The sequence below is a fragment of the Ranitomeya variabilis genome, chromosome 6 (assembly GCF_051348905.1).
Source record: "Ranitomeya variabilis isolate aRanVar5 chromosome 6, aRanVar5.hap1, whole genome shotgun sequence".
Lineage (NCBI taxonomy): Eukaryota > Metazoa > Chordata > Amphibia > Anura > Dendrobatidae > Ranitomeya > Ranitomeya variabilis.
The window spans coordinates 442366358-442389925 of NC_135237.1; the positions used below are offsets into that span (position 1 = coordinate 442366358).

At 41.4% G+C, this 23568-nt stretch overlaps 1 protein-coding gene across 1 annotated transcript in view; it reads left to right on the forward strand.

Moving 5' to 3' along the window:
• ASXL3 (ASXL transcriptional regulator 3) overlaps window positions 1-23568 on the forward strand; it is a 183396-nt gene that overhangs the window by 65962 nt on the left and 93866 nt on the right. The window contains exons 3-5 of the mRNA XM_077270429.1: window positions 14154-14262; window positions 14763-14871; window positions 18023-18120. Coding sequence (XP_077126544.1) covers window positions 14154-14262; window positions 14763-14871; window positions 18023-18120 — 316 coding nt within the window. The remainder of the gene's footprint in view (window positions 1-14153; window positions 14263-14762; window positions 14872-18022; window positions 18121-23568) is intronic.

The window sequence follows — 23568 nt, forward strand, 5'->3', positions numbered from 1 at the left end:
ACGGCGACTTAGCACAATGGTGGCACTAGCGTCGCATGGGGACACGCACACACGCGCACACGCGCGCACACGCGCACACACGCGCACACACGCACGCACGCACGCACGCACGCACGCACGCACGCACACACACACACACACACACACACACACACACACACACACACACACACACACACACACACACATACCAAATCAATCACGATCCCCATGCGACGGTATGCCTCCATGTCTCTCCGCCCAAGCACTTCCGCCCACGCACTTCCGGCCGCTTCCCCGCACTTCCTGCTGCAGCGGTTCTGCACCAAAAACCGCAATAAAACCCACAGATATACTTTTGATCTGCGGGTTTTACTGCGGGTTTGACCTCACAATGGTGGTCTATGGGTGCAGAACCGCTGCTGTTTCGGGCAAAGAAGTGACATGCTCCTTCTTTTTTCCCGCAGCTATTCAGCGCGGCTTTTTTTTTTAAATTCAGGATCATGTGCACAGCGGTTCCTGTTTTTCATAGGGTACAATGTACTGTACCCTGCATGGAAAAAAGCTGCGGAACCGCAGCGGCAAAACCGCTGCGGTTCTGCAGTAAAAAACGCACTGTGTGAACATGGCCTTACAGGTAAAACAAAAATCTGTGCACTTTTTGCGAAATTTTGATGTATGGGGGTTTTTGTTATACGATGCCTCCCCCCACCCCGCATAAATGGGTGAAAAACTCTGCACAAATGCTGAAAGAATTGGCATGCTGCTTATTTGAAATTGATTCAAATCCACAAAGGAAAAAATAAAAACATGAGATTTCAGATATCTCATTCACTTTGCTGTTACAGTAACACTGCTTTTTTTTTTTTTAGGCAAAACTGCAACAAAGTACAACTTGCTGAGCTCTTCTTTTAGATAACTATATATATATATATATATATATATTTAAATATATATATATATATATATATGTATATGTATATGTATATGTATATGTATATATATATGTATATGTATGTGTATATATATATATATATATATATATATATATATATATATATATATATATATATATATATATATATATATATATATATATATATATATATATATACAGTTTCATGGTGAAACTGTAATTAAATGAGGTGACCTATGCACAGTTTACTGGGTGCAGCATTTATGATAGTCACCATGTTCTTTGCTGCAGAGCTCAGTTGCTGAGCTGTGTGTAACCTCGACCACGCCACAGCTTTCTGTGTACACTGTATAGTGACAGAAGACAGAACTGCTAATTAGTTCTAGGATAGTGGCTGGACTAGCAGACATTAGGGCTGTTGTCCTCTAGTGATAATCTCCTGCTGATAAAACACTGATTGTATTGAAACAGAAAAACACAGCCCAGTAAGTGACACATGGCCATAATCAGCGTCTCTGCTCCTACATCATTCTGCTGTCAGATTATAGCAAATACATGGTGACATTCTATTTAACATGGTAGAAATAATTACCAATGTGATCTGCGATAATCCGTTATCAGTCCGTGTAAAGGCCATTCACAGGGTTTGACAAATTATTCCAAATATCTCCGACCTTTCCATCTGATCATTGATCGAGGAGATCAGTCAGGAGCTCGCCCATTGCCTGGTAGTGGCTGTCACATAAGGTGTACACCAGGCCGGCCATGTATACTGTAAGATGTGCTACTACGGCAAATGTGAGAATAAGATAAGATTGGTCTTTGCAGGTCATCAATTCACACTAGTCTTCTTACATGTATGATGTGTGCTAATTGCCGTACACATGTCTGCACTCATTGACACCTGAAAATGTTCAGAACTGGTGACTATCCGATTTAATACAAAATTTAAACTAACTTCTTTTTCTATTCTTTTGTTTTATTTCATCTGTCGTGTCATTTGCATCGGACATTTCCAGAAAGTAAGTGTTATATACTTTTTCATCTTTAATCCAGATAAGTATAGACACATGAGCATGCTAGAATACATACACCCAGAAAAGTGACCCTGATGTGTAGGGGAAGAGGGGTGTTAGGCAGTTACTGCGGCTTCCTGCGTCCAGCCTTGAATATGTCTATTTAATTAAACAATATTGCTTATCATTACGCTTAGTGTTTGCTGTGTCTTTTTATTAGTTTTTCATTCTTTTGTAGCAAGGTAGAGTATTATACGGAAAGCCATATGTGGTGTTTTACACTGTTTTCTGCTGCACTTCCCACTATAGCAAGAACCATATTTCCGCAATGAAAAGATCTTACTAAAGGACTCTTGGCTTTACCAGCTAGTAAAAAAAAAAACATTTTAGCTTTTTCATTTTATTATCCATTCACTTCAGAGGTTAATTATTCCTATAGACGTTAATGCCATGCATTTTAGCAGCAAAGACTGTTTCCCCTGAGGAAGCCAGTCTGCTGGCGGAACGTGTTGGACCTCATGTTTGCGTCATCATATTTGTTAATTATGGGATCTGTTTTGATAATCATTTTTTACAGTATTGTTACTTAATGCTGTTATTAATTTACGTTTGCTATATTCCGACAGCTTTTACTACTTTATACATATACCTCTATGCTGTCATTTAGGCTTGGGCGTCTGAGAATGAGATGTAATGTGTCTTTTCTAATATGCTAAATTGTTGATTTCTTGTCCTTATGATTTTTAATAAAACTTTATGGATCATATGTACTTTTTTTTTTTTATTAATACGTAGTGCATGTTTTTTTTTATTTTTTATTTTAACACTCCATTGTATCCTTTTTTATGCTATTGTTGATTTTTTTAAAGGAAATTGTCAGTAAGATCATGCTGCCCTAACAGCAGGTAACATGACTTTGTGACTGGGTTAGCTTGTTTTACACAATGTTTAGCTGTAAAGTGATATTCCAATCTTGCACATTAATGGCCAGGTTTGGTTGGAAAGTCTATGAAAAATTATTAGATTTTCATCCAGAAAGAACAAATGACTTTGCACTCTGTAGATCATCTATATGTCACTTTTTTACATCCATATGGCATATGTTTTATTCATTAACAGTTTACAGTATGATAGTCCAATCAATTGCAATTGATCAGTAAAAAGAAAAGCAGATGCCATGCCAATGGTGTCCATATGGCTGACATTATTCTTTATCGCACCTATTGAGCTAAATGGGTGAGTCTGATGCGAGCAGTGGATACGACTAGTGCACGCAGCGAGTTTTTTTCTTTTTTTAATGTGGCCCCTCACTCAGGTGAGCTATGCCATTGACTTGCATACAGATGGCACACAGACTGATACCCGCATGTAGGTACTGAGTGTATGTGTGCTCAGCAGGCACATTTGGAAATTCAACAATAAATGGGGTCCTCAGACTTCACTAGTACTCTTCATCCCAACATGGTGCATCTTGTAGTCCTCATCATTTAGCTGGGGGAAGCCACAGCAAAACTGATGAAGGCGCGTGACTCCCCAAAATGTTGCGCACCATGTGGTTTCCAGTCCAGGAGTAGTATTCAGCTAACACAGTACATCCAGGAGCACAAGAGGTGAAATTGGGTCATTGGTGGAGTTCTGAAAATTAATACATATACTGAGATCATCAGAATATTAAGAAGAAAAAAAAATTCTGTGAAGTCTGCTTAATTTGATAAGTGGTTTATTACACTTGCTGTTCGTAGTTTTTGCAACTTCAGGAAAGTCATTATCAGTTTACACACAATTAGCATCAATCAGAGAAATGATCAAGTATATAATCTTCAAAGATTTGACATCTTGCCTCTATGTTCATCCAGAAAAGAATAACCTCTAAAGAACAAGAGATTGAGCAGCCGGAATATTATTTATTATTCTATATTATTACGTGTAGATTCCGCTCCCAAGTTTGACGTTTGTTACCTGCAGCCATGAGACACCAAAACAATAACACATGATAATAATTGAGTACAGATGATGATGCAAAATTAGGATTATTTAATCTAGAAAAAAGACGACTGAGGGGCGATCTAATAACCATGTATAAGTATACAAGGGGACAATACAAATATCTCTCCGAGGATCTGTTTATACCAAGGAAGGTGACGGTCACAAGGGGGCATTCTCTGTGTCTGGAGGAGAGAAGGTTTTTCCACTAACAGAAGAGGATTCTTTACTGTTAAAGCAGTGAGAATGTGGAATTCCTAACCTGAGGAGGTGGTGATGGTGAACTCAGTTGAGGGGTTCAGGAGAGGCCTGGATGTCTTCCTGGAGCAGAACAATATTGTACCTTACAGTTATTAGGTTCTTTAGAAGGGCGTAGATCTGGGGATATATTCTGACAGAATATAGGCTGAACTGGATGGACAAATGTTGCTAGCTATGTTACTATGCAGTGGGCTCTGCAGTCCCATGTAACATGACAAATAACACAGTGATATTCTCTGTGTCCCGATAATGCCACAATGTGCCCGGATGCCCAAGTCAGGATGACAGTTTCCCTATGCAATATGCACAAGGAGCTTAGAAAAGCTGAAATGTCACTAAAGCAGCAGCCTGCACCAAAACCAAGTAATACAAGAGACCTGTGTGTGTGCGGATCTAATGTGCTTATTTGATGCCGTCATTAGTGCTGTTCCCGTATGAGATGCTGCTGGAGATTGGAAGAGATCAGAATTCTTTGAAGTTGGGTGACAAATGGTTCATTTTCGGGCCCGGATGGGATGCACCCCCGAGTACTGCAGGAACTAAGTACAGTCATTGATAGACCATTATTTTTAATCTTTAAAGACTCCAAAATAACAGGGTCTGTACCACAGGACTGGCGTATAGCAAATGTGGTGCCAATATTCAAAAAGGGGACAAAAACTGAACTCGGAAATTATAGTCCAGTAAGCTTAACCTCTACTGTGGGTAAAATCCTGGAGGTCATTCAAAGAGATACTATACTGGAGTATCTGAAGAGGAAAAAGCTCATGACCCAGTATCAGCACGGGTTTACTAGGGACCGTTCATGTCAGACTAATCTGATCAATTTCTATGAAGAGATAAGTTCCAGACTGGATTTAATAGAAAAAATAATATATATCGGGGTATTATATTTGTCAGGACTAACATATATTAATACCTAAAATTTTAAACTTTATTGAAAAATCTTAAACAAAAGAAAAAATACACAAAAGGCAACCAAAACAGAGCCTACACCAAACAAAAATATTGATAAAATGCTTTTTGGAGAACTATATACCCCTCATTGACCCTATACGGCCCTTATACATCCTTCCTAACAGCAGAGGTTGGCACCCTAGCTTGTACGCAAAATGGCGCCCCCGCTCACTGACGGCTCACCCTAGATGCACCCTAGTACTCCCTGAATATCTAATGGGTGCAACTAATACTAAACATATATAACCCCAATACAAAAAATTGATGCCGTGGTGCCTGGAAGAAAGAAGAAGGGGGTGTATATAGTGTGTTCTCAATAGGAGATATGGACAATACCACACTACTCCAATATAGGAGCTCCAAATTAGCAACAACAAAAACCAGAACTGATATATAACCGGATACCTTACAAAAGGGGGGGAAGGGGGAGAGCACTTATGTGCAAAGCCTCAGCTAACTCGCCCTCATCTAACCCTACATATACTGTCCCTACCTAGCTGCGGAGGTTGGCACCCTAGATAGCAATTCCCACGCCCAGTGGCGCCCCCGCTCTCGTCGACTAACCCTCACTAGCCCTTCAATATACTCCTCCTTGTTCATAGATACTGGAAAATAGGAGGGAGAAAAAAGATGTGCCAGATGAATCTTGTAAGGGTGATAGGGACAGAATGTAGACAGAATCCACAATTAAATAATCAAGTGCCTAGGGGTTATATTCTTATCGATGTCCATCATATAACAGAGCAAACCAAATGCTGTCATATAAAATACAATAGCCGCACGCCATGGATAGTAATAAACCTTGAAACAACACCTCAGACTCTTGCTAGAGCCAAATAGTTATAAATGTCTTTCAGACTATATAACAGGGTTACACGTAATCATATCATTGCGCTATCCCCCTATTGCACTATGCCCAATAGCAAATAATAAAATGTGGAATCTTATCTGATATCTTATGTGGTATCCGAATCGCAGAAAAATCTCTTAGTAGATAAATGCCTCAACGCGTTTCCCTTCCATGATGTAAGTTCGTCAGGAGGCGAATGGATAAACAGGTGCCCACGGATAAAATACAACTGGCAGTCAAAACATCCTGGTTATAGATGTTTTGACTGCCAGACTGGACCAAGGAATCCCAGTGGACGTAGTGTATATGGACTTTTCAGAAGCTTTTGATACGGTGCCACACAAAAGGTTGATACATAAATTGAGAATAATGGGGATAGGGGAAAATATGTGTAAGTGGGTTAAGAGCTGGCTCAGGGATAGGAAACAAAGGGTGGTTATTAATGGAGCACACTCGGACTGGGTCGCGGTTAGCAGTGGGGTACCACAGGGGTCAGTATTGGGCCCTCTTCTTTTTAACATATTTATTAATGACCTTGTAGGGGGCATTCAGAGTAGAATTTCAATATTTGCAGATGACACTAAACTCTGCAGGGTAATCAATACAGAGGAGGACAATTTTATATTACAAGATGATTTATGTAAACTAGAAGCTTGGGCTGATAAATGGCAAATGAGCTTTAATGGGGATAAATGTAAGGTCATGCACTTGGGTAGAAGTAATAAGATGTATAACTATGTGCTTAATTCTAAAACTCTCTGCAAAACCGTCAATGAAAAAGACCTGGGTGGATGACAAACTCACATTTAGTGGCCAGTGTCAGGCAGCTGCTACAAAGGCAAATAAAATAATGGGATGCATTAAAAGAGGCATAGATGCTCATGAGGAGAACATCATTTTACCTCTATACAAGTCACTAGTTCGACCACACTTAGAATACTGTGCACAGTTCTGGTCTCCGGTGTATAAGAAAGACATAGCTGAACTGGAGCGGGTGCAGAGAAGAGCAACCAAAGTTATTAGAGGACTGGGGGGTCTGCAATACCAAGATAGGTTATTACACTTGGGGCTATTTAGTTTGGAAAAACGAAGGCTAAGGGGTGATCTTATTTTAATGTATAAATATATGAGGGGACAATACAGAGACCTTTCTGATGATCTTTTTAATCATAGACCTGAGACAGGGACAAGGGGGCATCCTCTACGTCTGGAGGAAAAAAGGTTTAAGCATAATAACAGACGCGGATTCTTTACTGTAAGAGCAGTGAGACTATGGAACTCTCTGCCGTATGATGTTGTAATGAGTGATTCATTACTTAAATTTAAGAGGGGACTAAATGCCTTTCTGGAAAAGTATAATGTTACAGGTTATATACACTAGATTCCTTGATAGGGCGTTGATCCAGGGAACTAGTCTGACTGCCGTATGTGGAGTCAGGAAGGAATTTTTTTCCCCAATGTGGAGCTTACTCTTTGCCACATGGGTTTTTTTTGCCTTCCTCTGGATCAACATGTTAGGGCATGTTAGGTTAGGCTATGGGTTAAACTAGATGGACTTAAAGTCTTCCTTCAACCTTAATAACTGTTATCTTACATACATGCAGTAATATCACAAACCGTGTCATACGGTCACCTGGGGTTCAGTCTAATATTACATTTTATGTAAATATTAACCATTCTGTAAGGCCAAAGATATATATTAATGGGGAACATTGGAAGGAGGGTAACGTTATGTTAATGAACAACGGCTATAGGCCTCGCATAATAAAGCCTATATACAATACTGTTAAAATGCATACAGATTTAAAATATAGGCAGGATTTCAGTTTAGGGAAAGTAAGCCATTAGAAATAGCAGCTGTAGTGCATGCTGGGAAGGGAAAAAAGATTTATCACAGAGCCCTTTTTCCTCTACTTCTCATCCGTTTGTTGAAAAGCATACATACAGAACCGATACAAACTTGTAGTTTGGGGAGGTGGGAACTTTTGGAAAATGTCAAGTACAGTGCATGCTGGGATTTGAAGGAAGGGAAGTTCCAGGTCCTACAATGCAGGCAGAATACTGATGAAGTGGAACAGCATACTTAAAAGAAGTGAGTGGTAAGTTACAGAGGATGAGCATTGGTACAGTTCCTGGAGAAGCTTTTCAATAGGTTTTGTGTAAAATGGCAGGTATATTTTAACAATATTTGAAACTGATATATATCAGTAAGGCCACATGAGATGCAAAGGTTTTCTGACATGCCCCTGCCCCTGTTGGTTTAAAAGGGTATTCTCATCTCCAAGATCTTATCACAATAAGTAATAGGTGTAACAAACATATTAGCCAATACCTCCAATTAGGAACATAGTATAGTTCTTCTGATTCAATGCTGCTTGCCTAGTGTGCAGGACATTGCATTAGCTTAGGTATCCATGGTTACGGCTACTGCTAAAGTGATAGTTAGTTGTCGGTGGCCGTAACCATGGATACCTAAGCTTCTGCAATGCCCTGCACATGGTGTAAGGGACATAGCAAATCAGATGAACTATACTACATTTCTACGTGGAGTTATTGGCTAATAACTTATTATTGCACCTACTGCATGTCGGGATAGGATCTTGGACACGGGAATACCCCTTTAATCCTACATTTGGTCTTTATAACAAATAGCATTTTTCTGTGGTCGACTCTTACCCGGTGAATCTCTTGATGTGTTAAATTAATTTTGGATGGAGGTGGGGAGGACCACGGTGTTCTCTTTTGTGACTCTGGTGCGGCCTTTGGAGGCAGATTCACATGGTGCGGTCAAGCTGTGGCTTCAGGCAAATTGTGGCAAAACCAATGCTAGACCATCACACTAGAAGACTGGGAAAAGCAAGAGGAAGATGGAAAGCAACTGTGCAGATTACCTTCTTTTGTTCACTGGCATCCGGAATTAAACATGGACAGATAGACTTAAAGAAAAGAAAAACGATACAAAGGCATCAATTAGGCCATGTTTTAGATACAATTGGCGTAAGTTTATAGTTTAGAATTTCAATAACCCTCAGCAAATGTAGAACTGCAAATTTGTGTGCATTTGGTGCAGTCCCACAATCACCTGACCAGATCTTCTTCGTCTGGCTCCATCACTAACAACTAGTAACTGCAACATGTGATTGGTCATACATACCATGTATCTACAGAACCCCTCAGGGCTGAGACCATTCGGGTGTGAGGATAGGTTGTCAGAATTTAGTAGAGGATAATTCTTTTAAAGTGTTTGAAACCTAACCTGAGATCAGCACAATATAGAAAAAGAGATCCAGCTAGGGTTTATCTCTTTGCTGTTTTATGTTCCTTTCCTGCACCCATCTTGTTTCTTTTTAGGAAATAGGCGGCATATTCTATAACAGTATGTACCTAATCCCTTATTTTGTATTTGGTGGTTTATTTTACTCGGCGATCTCTTTCTATTTCAGCATACTTTCCCTTCTGTAAGTAATTTGCACTCTGCTCTGCCCTTTGGTTCTTTAGGAGGAACGCAAAGAGCTTGATAACCTTTCAGGCAGCATAGGTCCGAGTAGGGCTACACAGCTCATGTAGGAATCACTAGGGACTGAAGGGTCAGGATCCCTAGTCTATGCAGGAACTGGCAGGGTCAGTTGCAGTTTTTAGTGTGTTACCTATTTTCCTGAGTGAATTGCTACACTATCATAACAAGAAGGTATTTATCAGCATGAAATTATCAAAACTACATTAAGCAGCCCAGAAAGTGAAACCTAGCTGGTCTTTCACTGACTGTTTTAAACTACAGCAGTATGGCTGGACTCATCCAAAGGAGACTAAGGGTAAGTATATAAGCTGAAAAGTGATAGGGCAGACAAATGAGGAAAACACCGGTTACCCTGAAAACACGAAAGCAAGGGTAACAGAAACTAAACACCCGAATAAAAAGTATACCTGCTGTGCTTCAGACAGAGAAGCCGACCACAAAACACTGGCTCCGAGGGGTCAAGCCCAGATGCATGACACTGCTGCTAGGCTGTTCTCCATAGTTATGAGCTCTGTATAACCCACCCCCACCACTGATTATCAGCTTTCTGCCTATACACAGGGTACGCAGAAAGCTGCCAATCAGTGGTGTGGGCGGGGTTATACAGCTCTGCATTCAGAGAACTGCTAGATCTGCAACAGATAAAACAGTTTTTAATCAAAACTGCAGCAGTAAGTGATATATTGCTGGAATCAGGGTCTCTGCCCCCACATCACACTGCTCTCAGACGGGGTAGCTAAAAACTGGTGACAGATTCCCTTTAATACTTTATTTGATCCTATTATGTATAAACTCTCAAGTTGTCCTGTGACCGTATCTATTCTTCACAACATCAGAGACTGTAATAAACCCTGCAGTACAACATATACCTGTCAGCGTGGCAGAGAAAAAGGAAATTGGAAATTGTGCATCCAGTCATACAAAGGCTGCTGTTACATGTTTTTACACAAATCTTTTCAGAATGATATAATGAATATACGCTGCCCTATGTGATGGACATTTCCTTCTAATAACTCATTGGGAGTATTCATTAGGGATCCACCTCTGCTTAGTGGGAGCGTGTATATTCTGCATTGACTGCTTTAATATGTCATGTTTTTGTGGTTTGTGTTTTCATTGTTGTTTACTATATATATTTCTATTCTTGACAAATGGGGAGAACCAGGGTATGTGCACACGGTCAGGTTTTTTCACGATAAAAACGCTTTAAAAACTCATTAAAAACGCATACATTATGCATCCTATCATTTAGAATGCATTCTGCATGTTTTGTGCACATGGTGCGTTTTTTTCCGCGGAAAAAACTCATCGCGGTAAAAAAACCAGCATGTTCATTAATTTTGCGGGGGTTTTTTTTGCGTTTTTCCCGCTATTCTATGCATTGGGAAAAAAACGCACAAAAAACGCTGTTAAAATCGCGGTAAAAACGCATGCGGATTTCTGGCAGAAATGTCCGGTTTTTGTCAGGAAAATTTCTGCCAGAAATCCTGACGTGTGCACATAGCCCCAGAGTCTATGTTCCTGAAACGTTACAATATGTAGTTCTAGGATTGGGTCAGGGTACAATTAGTTTTATATTAATCAAGCAGAGCAAAAGTTTGTTTTGTGTTATACATAAATTGGACATAAAAGATGCAAAAGACACACTTATTCTCGAAGGACCCATATAAGTCCATTATCGATACACAATGTTGCCCGATTGGACAACTTATAAATAGCATTAGTGTAATGAGGTTTTAATCATGATTGTTGTCAATAGTCGTATTTCATTTCAAGGTCTATACTCAGACATAGTATGTTTTGACAAAAGTAAATTCAGATAAGATATTTACCCATTGTATTATTCCTGCCTGCACCTTGGCCGTGATCCCCAGCGAGCATTTCACGTTAATGTCGCTTCCTCAGGGGGTATGGTGTTATTACCGTATTTACTATATATATATTTTTATTCTTGTTTTCTTTCCATATCAGAATCTCACTAATAAGACCTTTATCAAAATATTTTTTCCCACCTCCTCTAAAAATGTACACTTAAAGTATAGGGAATAAAAGCTGCAAGGTAGCTCAATGAGGGCTCTTCTATTTAGACTACGCGTTTCATCCCCGTACCGGCGTCTTTTTCAGGTCATGAAATACTTTGATTTTTTTACATAAGAGCCGCTCGTACGGTGTTGATACACTTAGTCTGAATAAAAGAGCCCTCATTGAACTACCTTGAAGCAAGAGACTCTTTCCATCCTCGTGGCTTGTCTTCAAAGGGTTTTTATTTCCTAAATGGAGAATTTTATCCCCCAGCCATGACACTGCAGCAGGTGGAACTTCAAACAGGGCCACCATGCAGTCCCCCGGATGAGGGCATTTTTACTTTCTACTTTTCCTCTGTCTTCCTTTAAATACGGTCACACTATTGTGTTTTCCCCCACAGCTTCTCTCTACAACATATTTTTTTTACGATGCATGTACAAATAATATCGCCAGCTCTTTCAGAATAAGGAATGACCTGGCAGGAAAGGTGGCCAGCTGCTAGTCCTCTTCTCTGCACAGTGCCGATCCGTTTTGATCTGATCCGTGTGATTGCTGGGAATATTTGGCCTTTTTTGTTTTGTTGCCTATCCTCATCACCCAAACAACTGGGCTTTCTCAGTTTACCTTATTCTCCTGCTCATTGTTAAAGGGGTTCTACACTACTTGGACAACCATTGTTTAAAGCACCACTCCGGTGGTGTGTTTTTTTGTTTTGTTTTTTGCTGGGCGTATCAGAAGTCTTTTCTCAATGTAAGCCTATGATCGCCAGAATGAGGATCTCATAGACTTACATTGAGAGCTTGTGACCGTTACCTCTAACAATCGAAAGCTGCAGTCACAATATGGCGGCACGGGGCCGGAGTGGCGCTAGGAAGAGTTAAGTATTTTACTAGGGGCAGAGGACCGACATTAGTGATCCCACTCTGGCAGTGAAATGTAAAACAAAATGGCCAGAGTGGTGCTTCAAATAATCTATATTGCCACATGTAAAATCAAAGTATCCTATACTCCTCTCCCATGCCTGTGCCATCTGAGCGATGACCATACTGGGTGTCCCGAGATTTGTCGCATTATTGTACTCAATGGGCCAAAAGGGGATGTTCTCCAGCACCTAAGGATAGTAGTTAAAATGCTGTATTTACCCATAGGGTCCTGGGTTCAAATCCCACGAAGGACAGCATCTGTAAGGAGTTTGTGTGGGTTTCCTCCGGGTTCTCCGGTTTTCTCCCACTCTCCAAACGTTCCTCCTACGTACCTTTGGTGCTGGAGAACATTCCCTTTTGGCCCATTGAGAGCTATGTGACCTGGAAGCCAGAGCAGTGCACCCCACCCAGACCACACCATCTACCCTGGAAGTGTCATGGGATACTTATCTAATACATAAGTGGTTAGCTGAACGGCCCTTTCTTTTTTAGTGACATTATTGTACACGTGAGCCCTGCACCAATCAGCGGCTGCTACAAACGTCTGCGCTCTCCATCTGCACACACTTCTGACGTCCAGGGAAGATGTGAGCACTGCAGCCCATTAGCGACTGCTGATTGTCTGCAGGGCTCCCGTGGCCTAAAACTGCCCTCAGGATACCCCGTACGGCAGGTGAGTATAAGGTGTCTTTTACTTTATAAGGGGTTATGTAGTATTTAAGAAAGGGTCGTCCAAGTAGTGGACAATCCGTTTTACCAAGTTTTATGTCAAGGACAGATGAAGGTCATGTAGTCTCACCAGATTGTTGTACTTCTAAATTGTCGTTTTTGTCATTTTAATCCTGGATTATTTCAATTTCTCACCTTTTTATATTTAAATGTATTAATGGGATGTGAATTGTATGTTTTATTGTTGAGCTGGTTGTAGTCCATACTACCTGCTGGAATATTACGCTCCAGGGGTTTCCTTTTTCACTTCTCGGTTATTTGATTTATTGTGATTGGCCCCTTATTTGTCCGTGTTTCCATTATTGGGCTTTGCAGCTCCCACTCACATATAAAGTGGTTATTATCTCTCCTTAGTCCTTCCGCTTGATATAATTGACATTCCTGCACATCCATCACACTAGACCATCTTGAGCTTGCAAAATCTAGACCGCAACTTAATTTTGACTCCCACCTCCATCCAGAGTCCAGAAACCTACCCACTTGTGGGCCCTTTCTCACTATGCCTTTGTTGTCTTTCATCCTATGGGTCACAGCTGCTATTGAACATGGTGCACTTTTTTTTTTCTCTTCTGATCATTCATGTGCATCGGAAACATTCTCTGCAACATTTACAAAACTACGCCTCTCCTCTGTCATTTAGCAAATGATTTTACTGACATTTTTGAATTTTTTTTATTTTCTTTTATTTACCCTTTCAGTTTTGCTTTTTTTTTTTTCTGTTTTTTTTTTCCTTTTCCCTTTTTTTTAATGGAAAAACATAATTGCTTTGCACAGATTTCCCCCGAAGCTTATGGAGCAGATGCATTTGATTAGGATTGCTGGACCCTTTATTGTAATGTAGATGCTCTCAGGCTCAGAAGAATTTCTCTAAAGGGAAGCATGAGCAGAAAAAGGAAGAGAAAAAAGCCAAGGGAGAGGAGGCATTGTTAGATGTAGTCAGGCTCACGTGCTGTTACACTCATTTTCATGCATGTTTTATTGTTATCTCACACTGTAGCGGTACTTCTCCATTGGCTTGTCTAAATGCCATGCTTCATACTAACACTCGTGTGGGCGATGGGACCTTCTTCAAAATCCCAGGGAAGTCAGGACTTTATGCTCTTAAAGTAAGTAGTTTCTTATTCTATTTTTGACATTCCATCAGATTTTGCCTGTATGTGAAGCTTCAGAGTAGTTCACATGCAATCCATTCATATGTTCTGCTATGCTTTTAACTAAAGGCTGTAAACAGTGAGCGATATTATACTGCCAGGATGGATTAAGTGAATGAAAAATGTCAGTGCTGCTTATGTAACACTGCATTTATTCACTTTACAATGCAGTATTATCCTGCTCTTAGTCCTCCTTCTCAGTGTCTTTTGTAATGGCGAATGTATTACTTTTTGAAACTGCAAATGTCATAGTTTTACATGGATTATTTCTAAATTTAGAGCTGAGATAGCCGCTGTTTTATAAAAGCATACAATCATAATATAACCATAATTTAATTTGCAACATAAAACTAAAATATCTTGCAATTTTTTACGACCAGGTCAGTATAACCTGGTGAATCAGAAGTTAATGCTAAAAAAATATATACATTTCTGCCATTGCTTTGTGTCATCAGAAAGAGGAGTCTACTTGCCCGGTTGATGAAACACTGGAAATAGGTTGTGAGTCGGAGTTGGATGGGACTGAAATGGCTGAGGCAAGCAGCAATGGAGAAGAAAATGAAGGTAGGGCCCCAATCGGTTATTGACCTTCCCGTTTTTATCTCTTGCCTCCTGTTTCATGTTCTTTGCATGTATCGCTTGCTATCCGTTCAATTCACTTTTATTTCTTTAGTTTGTTTCTATGTAAAATTTTGTTCTTTACAAATTATGCTCTTCACCTCAGCAGATGTTTGCTGGGCTTCTTGCTTTGTATTGCAACCTACATTGACCCAAATTAGATTGATGACCAAGGCCCGGGTTCACATTAGCGTTTCTGTGCGCAGCGTATGATCCGCATGCATACGCATGCGTACGTATCTTTAACATGGTGTACGCAGGGACATGCTTTTGCATGCGTTCACTTGCGGATGCGTACGCATGCGCCATTTAGCGGTGTCCGGCAAAAGCAGCATGTTGCATTTGTTAATGCGTCAAATATTGCGCAATTGTCTGATTGCAGATGAGTGCATAAAAAAACACATTACTGTCTATGTCAAGGACATGCGTACGCATGCGTACTTCAGACTGCGCATGTCCAGAAAATTGTCACCGCCACCACCATGCGCATAAACCACACAAATTCATGCCAAAACGCATTTAAACGCATGCACACACAGCTTTTTTTTTTTGTGTCATGCTTAAAATGATGCGGAGGCGTAAGCATGTGTTTGCATGCATTTTGTCATGCGTTTGCGCATGCAGATGATACGCTGCACACAGAAACACTAATGTGAACCTAGCCTAACATTCAGATGTATATAGTTTTTCATTTTCAAGCACCCTATAAATAGAGTAAGACCTACCTATCCAGCTTATGAATTTTGACCATTTATGTGTACATCCAATTACAGGTGTTTTTTCCCCCATTAACAAAGCTTATTTAATCCATCAATCACAATTTTGATGTGTTAAAATGAAAATGTTTCTGTGTTGAGATAATGTTATAAATGTGCCCCTGCTGTGTACTGTGTAATGGCCGTGTCCATCCATGCAGAGCTGCTCCAGTTCATGATCAGCACATACCACAACTTCTGGTCTGGGAGGGGTGAGCATAAGTCACTTATGATAAGTGAGTATACAATTAAGAAACAGCAGGAGCTTAGAGCTGCTACTTTCTAAGGTAATATATTTCCCTGTCTGTTTCATCACAATAGTGAGTGTTTCTGCTCTGTCACCAGTCCAGTGAACTCAACATAAATCAATTCGGTGACACAGAAGCTCAGTGGCGACCAGAGCTCCCACCTCTCTGACTTGATTATGATGTCAGAGGGCTGTAGATGTGGCAAACACACTCGCTCCTGCGTTATTACCTCAGAATGTGGCAGCTATGAGCCCCTGCTGTTGTGTCCGTATACTCGCTTATTAGAAGTGATTTATGCTTCCTCCCTTGGTCAGGAGGTATGGTATGTGCCATCCATGAAGTGGCGCAGCTCTGCACGGTCAGACACGGCCATTACACAGAACACAGCAGGGGCACATTTATAAGATTACCTCAGCACAGGAACATATTTATAACTCATCCAATTGAATTTATTATTATTCCAAGATCTATTGATTAAAGTTTGTTCTTGAGAAATACCCTTTAAGGCACTATACTTTATAGTCTTATTGATTTATCTAAACAGTGTAACTGTAATATTGTTCAAAATTATTTGTCAGAGCTGAGATAAGGGTTGTGACAATGACCATTGCACTTTATAGTATTTCAAATGCCCTTGTGCGGATTACGTACACAATAACACATTAAAGTATACCTGTGATTTTAGGTGACTTTTTCAGATTAGCTGTCGGACTATTTTATGATTTGTATGTGCAGTTATGAGCAGTCTTCTCTGTCTGTGTCTCTGCCTCTATTCCTCTTTGCTCTCTGTCCTCCCTCTCCATAGACTTGTATAGGCAGCAACTGCAATCTGATCCCTCAGGGAGTACAAACCCTGTATTTATTAAACACCGATTTAAGCAGTGAATTTAGAGAAGTCTGATAAGTGGAAAAAGAGGCGTTTGTATTTAATAAGATGTTTGTTACCTTCACATGTACTGTTAATTTATGAAGAAATGATATGACCATATCGCTTTAACTAATGATCTTATTTTAACCTGGTAAGTAGTAAGTAAAGGATGAATAGATAACATTGTGTATGGACAGGTTCTCTAGTTGCAGTGTCATCCTCATAACTAATAATTTCACAAAGGTTGAAAAAGTTAGTAGCATTTTTTTGCCCCCAAATCTTGTCAAAATACACATATTGCGGCAACATAGATTTAATCTTTTCCATGGCACTAATTTAATATTGACTAAGTTTGGGAAAGGGAGATTCACGATATTGTGCCTCGATAAGAGCCATTGCAAAGAGGACCCTTGGCAAATCGGCAGTGCAGAGATGTCTTTGTAACTGCTCTGTAACTCCCCTCTTACAGTCCTCTGTCACTAGCTGCTGTAGAGCCATTGAGGAGCTGCCATGTTTCAGAGAGATAACTGGGGTCTGCCAGGGAACAACTTGGCTATTTACGGAACATGCACTACAGATCTCATGTGCTGCATACACTAAACTGTATAAATATACAGAAAAATAATTTCTCTTAACCGCTTCGTATCACACCACCATGTGTTCACGTTGCTATGTAGCGTACCGTTTTCTAGTAAGATGTGAAATCGCAGTACTGTGTATCTCTCCCCCCCCGAATCCTAATCAAGTGGCTCCCTTCCTTTGACCTTGCTCACTCCTCTCTAAAAACAAAAAAACCCACATAGTCAGCACCAAGGAGTGAGCAGTGTGAGTGTGGCTGGCTGGAGACTAAAGCTCCCTCTGTTACTCCATCAGCTCCCTGCAAGGCGATCTCTGGGTGGATAACCAGAGGCCTAACAATGGCCTCCTGCTCCACCATAGCCTAAAGCCTATTAGATCCTACCAGATGCAGAGTGTAATAGTCTTCCTGTCCATATAACACTGCCGATGGTAATAAAATAGGGAGTTGAATATATATGTATGTATGAATATATGTATGTATGTGTGTATGTATAGATGTATATGTTTCTGTTTTTTTTTTTTTTTTTTTTTGCGCTTTCTGATCATTCTTATTAAGCTTCTATTTCATTCTTTGTCTTTTTTTTACCTTTTGTTTTTGTTAGTTTCTAGTTAAAAATGACCCTTTGCTTTGATCTCTTTTTGCACAGTGTGCCTGAAGCAAGTTACTGAAGAAGCGTCTTCCAACCGAGTGCAGAGCAAGCTTGTGTCTTCCTTCCAGCAGCACACCAAAAAGGCACTAAAGCAGGTAGAATTGGTTTCATTTCTTACATTTTGCTGACACAATGTCAAAAGGTGTCTTGTTGGTTTGTTTGTTTATTTTTTTTTTTATAAATGTCACAGTCTAAATCCATGACCTGAGAGTAAGTAGGTGGACAAGCTCTCTCCGTCCATCTCTCTTAATTACTTTACCAAGCTTGGTGAACTTGTCTCTAAAATGCACATTAAAGGTTACGTTGTATTGGACTTCACCATCTTTCCCTGAGCTAGATGTTAGAAAAATGCTTCAAGCACTCCTGATATTATATCCTATAATGGTCATTCTTCTTTGCGCAGATGTAGATGTATAATAAATGTAGTGTAATCAGTAATATTGATCATAACCTGAATAATTAGATATTTTCCTTTCTTCAAAATATTTCTTTTTGATCCTCCTTTTCTCCCATGTTTTGGATTAGCCTCTTTTTCTGGTGAGATGGCAGGGCTCTAGCGTGATTCCCCTTCCTCCTCTCTCACGGTATATGTCCCCCGTCCACACTTAAGGAGAGGTTCTATTACTGCGCCCCTTCCTCCATGTGTAGTGTTTACTGCCTTAGGCCGGGGTCACACTTGTGAGTGTGATGTGAGAAACTCATGCAAGTCTCTCGCCTCAATACCCGGCACTGCCGCCGGCACTTGGGACCGGAGCATTCAGCTGCATAGAAATACATGGAGCTGCACGCTCCGGTCCCGAGTGCCTGCGGCAGTGCCGGGTATTGAGGCGAGAGACTCGTAAGGGTTTGTCGCATCACACTCACAAGTGTGACCCCGGCCTTAGACTAGATATTTGGGTATGTGAACAGATTTGATCACACTATTAAATCCTCCAGACCATAAAAGGGGCACTTAAAGGGTTTCTCCCACAATGCCCAAAGATCATATATAATTGAAATTTTTGTGTCCATTAAAGCCCCAAATAGGCCTTTGTCTATGTAGATAAAGGGTTTTTCCTTCATTCATTTTTTTACTTATTCCACAAGCTTTGTCTGTGTGAAAATGGAAAACAAACCTTTTTTGCCATGCCGATTTTAGAAGGTATAAACCAGTGAGCCCAGTGATTGGGTGTAGTGGTCACTGGTTGTAGTTGTGATGATTTAAATACTGCAGCCATACCAACAATAACTGGGGGCAGTAATGGAGAGACAGCGTGGCAGGGGTAAGTAACAATGGGAATGGGAAAAAAAATTAAAACCATCATGGGCTATAGGGTTATGACTCATAGTCCCTGATGAAGCCAGAATTCTGGGGAAACCGAGAACACAATAGTATATAGTCATTGGTTTGTTGGTTCTTCACAACTCTCTAATTACATCTTCACTCTTCAAATACAGAAGGACCTGTATGTCTCAACGATGTTCTAAATGGCATCCTGAGTTTAATGCCATCAGAGACTTTATAAAAGAAAATATTTGTGGGGAACATAGAGCAAAAACTGCCCTCATGAAGCCCTTGTTGAATGAGGCTAAAAAGCGTCGACAATACAAAAAGGTCTAAAACTCAATGTGGTATTGTACTCGAGATTTCGGCACATTTTTTGCCAAAGTGTGTAGGCAGAAACCCTTTAGTACATTTGTCCCATTGTCTTGTTTTGTTACCACTCTGCAGTTGAGAAGAATAATCATTTGTTTTCCATTAAATTTATGGCTTTTGTTTGTGTTTTTTTTGTTCTTGGAACATATTTGTTTTCTATAAGTTTGTTTTGTGATTTCACCATGTGCATGAATAAAAGAGCGGCTTTCTGTATTTCTTTTCTGCTGCTGTTTTGTTTGTTTTGTGACCTATTTTTCTACTGGTGTGCCTTACATTGCCATTAAAGTATAGATATAGGTGCCCCGACCGTGCCACTGCTCCGACGCTGCCCAATCCTCCGAGCAGTGTGTGTTTTATCTATCCAGCACCTTTAGTGTAAGTGCTCAGAAATACTGACTGGGAGCTAATTCCTGGTTCTTTGACTTCATATGTCATCTGTAATACTGAACTGCACATGACAAGCCAAAGACGCTTTAAAGCCTTGAAATATTAGAACGTATTTTCAGAGACGAAGTCGTAGCATTATGTAGTGTGACAGCGTGTTATTCCTGTCTTTATTACAAACTGTCTTCTCGTTGTCACACCGGATGGAAGTTTCATTCTCTCTTTGAGGAATGTCTTATGTTTTATAGGTGTTTTTTTTATTTATAGGTCGCTGAGGCCTTTTCTTGGGCAATAAAATGCATTATTAATTTATTTTTATTTTAACCTGTTTGCTACATATTTGTATTTAAAGGGAACCTGTCACCCCCAAAATCGAAGGTGAGCTAAGCCCACCAGCATCAGGGGCTTATCTACAGCATTCTGTAATGCTGTAGATAAGCCCCCGATGTATCCTGAAAGATGAGAAAAAGAGGTTAGATTATACTCACCTGGGCAGGCAGTCTGATCCGATGGGTGTTGCGGTCCGGTCCGGGGCCTCCCATCTTCTATCCTGAAAGATGAGAAAGAGAGGTTAGATTATACTCACCTGGGCAGGCCGTCCGATCCAATAGGCGTCATAGTCCGGTCCGGGGCCTCCCATCTTCTTACGATGACGTCCTCTTCTTGTCTTCACGCTGCGGCTCCGGCGCAGGCGTACCTTGTCTGCCCTGTCGAGGGCAGAGCTAAGTACTGCAGTGCGCAGGCGCCGTGAATGGTCAGAGAGGCCCAGCAACTGCGCACTGCAGTACTTTCCTCTGCCCTCAACAGGGCAGACAAGGTACGCCTGCACCGGAGCCGCAGCATGACTACAAGAAGAGGACGTCATCGTAAGAAGATGGTAGGCCCCGGACCGGACTATGACGCCTATTGAATCGGACGGCCCGCCCAGGTGAGTATAATCTAACCTCTCTTTCTCATCTTTCAGGATACATTGTGGGCTTATTTACAGCATTACAGAATGCTGTAGATAAGCCCCTGATGCTGGTGGGCTTAGCTCAACTTCGATTTTGGGGGTGACAGGTTCCCTTTAAGATGCAAATTTGCGCTGCAGTTCACTTTTATGTATAGTGAATAGTTAAAGGCAACCTGTCATGTCCTTTTTAGCATGTAAACTGTCCCCAGTGCATTGTTAATGATGCAATGTGCATGTCTAACCAGTTTTTTTTTTTCATTAAAAAAGCAGCCTAATCGTGGAGAAAGTGCTTTATATAGTTAGATCATACCTGCTCAAGCTATCAGTGCCGGTCCTAGCAGCTCCACTTCAGGCTCGGGATTGACACAGTAGAGTGTTTATTGTGATGGCATGTGATTTGTGAAGGGAACTGGCTGATGTAAGTAGCTAAGCCAGCCCCATCTCTCTCCTAACTGATTCATAGACAGAAAGGGGCTGGCTTAGCTAATAAAATAACCCACATAGCACTGGTCATGTAATGACTCAGGAAACATTGACCTTTGTAGCTTCTGCGACTGACGCGTTATCTTTTTAATTAATTTATATTACTAACTTGTACTTCTATTTTTCTATTAAGGCACATCTATTTTTTTAGGCCACACAACCCTTAAAAAAAATTCTTTGTATGTGTGTGAGTCGCCCATCAGGGCAGTGGGGTACTCGGTACCGGGTCCGGTCGCAATTAAAGGGGTGGTCATGGTGGCAGCAACCCGGTCCTGGGCGCCCAAGTAAAAGGGACGGTGTTTAAAGGGGTTGTGGAAATAATGAAAGTTCGTGACCCCACCTGTGGTTCTCGGTCAGAGGTGACTGATGCTGCTTAAAGGGGTCCTCTGGGGGTGATGGTGTTGCAGCAAAGATGGTGTCGCTTCCCACAGGTGAAGCGGTATCCCCAGGGCTCCCGGGTGTATTTGGCAGGGATGGTGAATGCTGGCAAATAAATGGAGGACACAGGGTTGCAGTCTTTACCTGGTTTACTGGTGTTAAGCAGCCTCAGTCCAGGGTACCGGCAACAGGTAAAGATGGAGTCCAGGCAGCCTGAAGACAAGTGGAAATCCCTTTGACAGGTCAGTTTGAGAGCCTTCCTTCTAGCGCTGGTCTGTGGTCCCTTGCTGCCTGTAGTTGTTTAATAAGGTCCTCTTTTTCCCAGGGACAGTACCTGCACAGTAGGCAACTTGAGCCGTCTGTTTGGGGTCTCTGTCCACGGTGACTCCGGGCTCTGATTGCTGCTGTACCTCAGGTATTATATGGGCAAGTCCCTTTTAGTTTCCTGCCCTCCAGTTCTGCCGTGGGACCTGTAGTTTCTCGAGACCTCAGGCTCCCGGTGCCCGGTTTCTGCGCTCAGCTTAGAGAGGTCCAGTCGCAGCCCTCCTCTAGCTCCTAAGTCCTTCTATGCTCCTTCACTGTCTGCTACCAACTGTCATCTCTTCCCAACTGCCTAGCAACTAACTCCTCCTCCCGACCAGAGAAAGCAGCTCCCCTGAAGTCTCGTGTAGAGCTCCCCCTTCTGGCCTGGAGTCAGAACGGTGTTGTATGTGCTGATTACCTGTCAAAAGGAATCCTTCATCGCTTCCAAGTGTGACATCACTCTCCCCATGAGGAAAGCAATGTCACTGTGACAACCAGGACCCTGGGGCGTCACATGTGCGCCACCATTAGGCCACGTTCAAGATTCGGTTGGTATTTTACCTCAGTATTTGTAAGCCAAAACCAGGAGTGGGTGATAACTACTGAAGTGGTGTTTCTATTATATTATACTAGAAATAGACCCAATGCTATCGTATCGGGAGTGCGGAGAAATTAACATCTGTGTATGCTTAGTGGTGCTGACAGGAGCAGCCTGTAGTAGAGAGTACTTGTGTTTCTCAGATAGTAGACACAATTGTTATACAGTTTGGGACTGTGTTGAATTTGCTGCTGGCTGAGGTAATACAAATAATGTACATGTTGGCATGGTACTAACTCTTTGTGCCATAATGGTGATGAGGCCAAATATTTTTGTTTTTTTGTTCATTCCAGTTAAAATGGCAAATCCAGAAGCAGTGCTCAGTGGTATGAACTATGTACATACCAGTAGTAGACAGTGTTTTTGTGTCTCCGATAGTAGACAACATTGATACACAGTATGGGACTGTGGAGAAGTTTGTGCTGCGTGAGGTAATCAAAAATCGTATGTAAGCTTGTGCGGGTACACCGCACAGTTATGGCTGTTACTGGGAATAGCGGTGACGTATATCTGTCACTTGCGCAGGCACAGTTCGTGGCCGTAAGGCTGTTAATGCGGCTGCACAAGTAAAACATAGACATCACCGCTATTCCCCACGCAGGCGCAGTAACAGCCGCCTCGTTACCACACATGCGCTGGTAGAGCGCACAGTTGTGGCTGTTGCTGCGCCTGCTTGGGAATAGCGAAGATGTGTATGTCACTTGTGCAGGCGCAAGTGACACTGCCGCGGTGCCTTCTGGGATTCGGGGACAGCCGGAAGGACGATTAGATAGATAGATTGTTCCACACCTGGTTTTGGCTTACACATA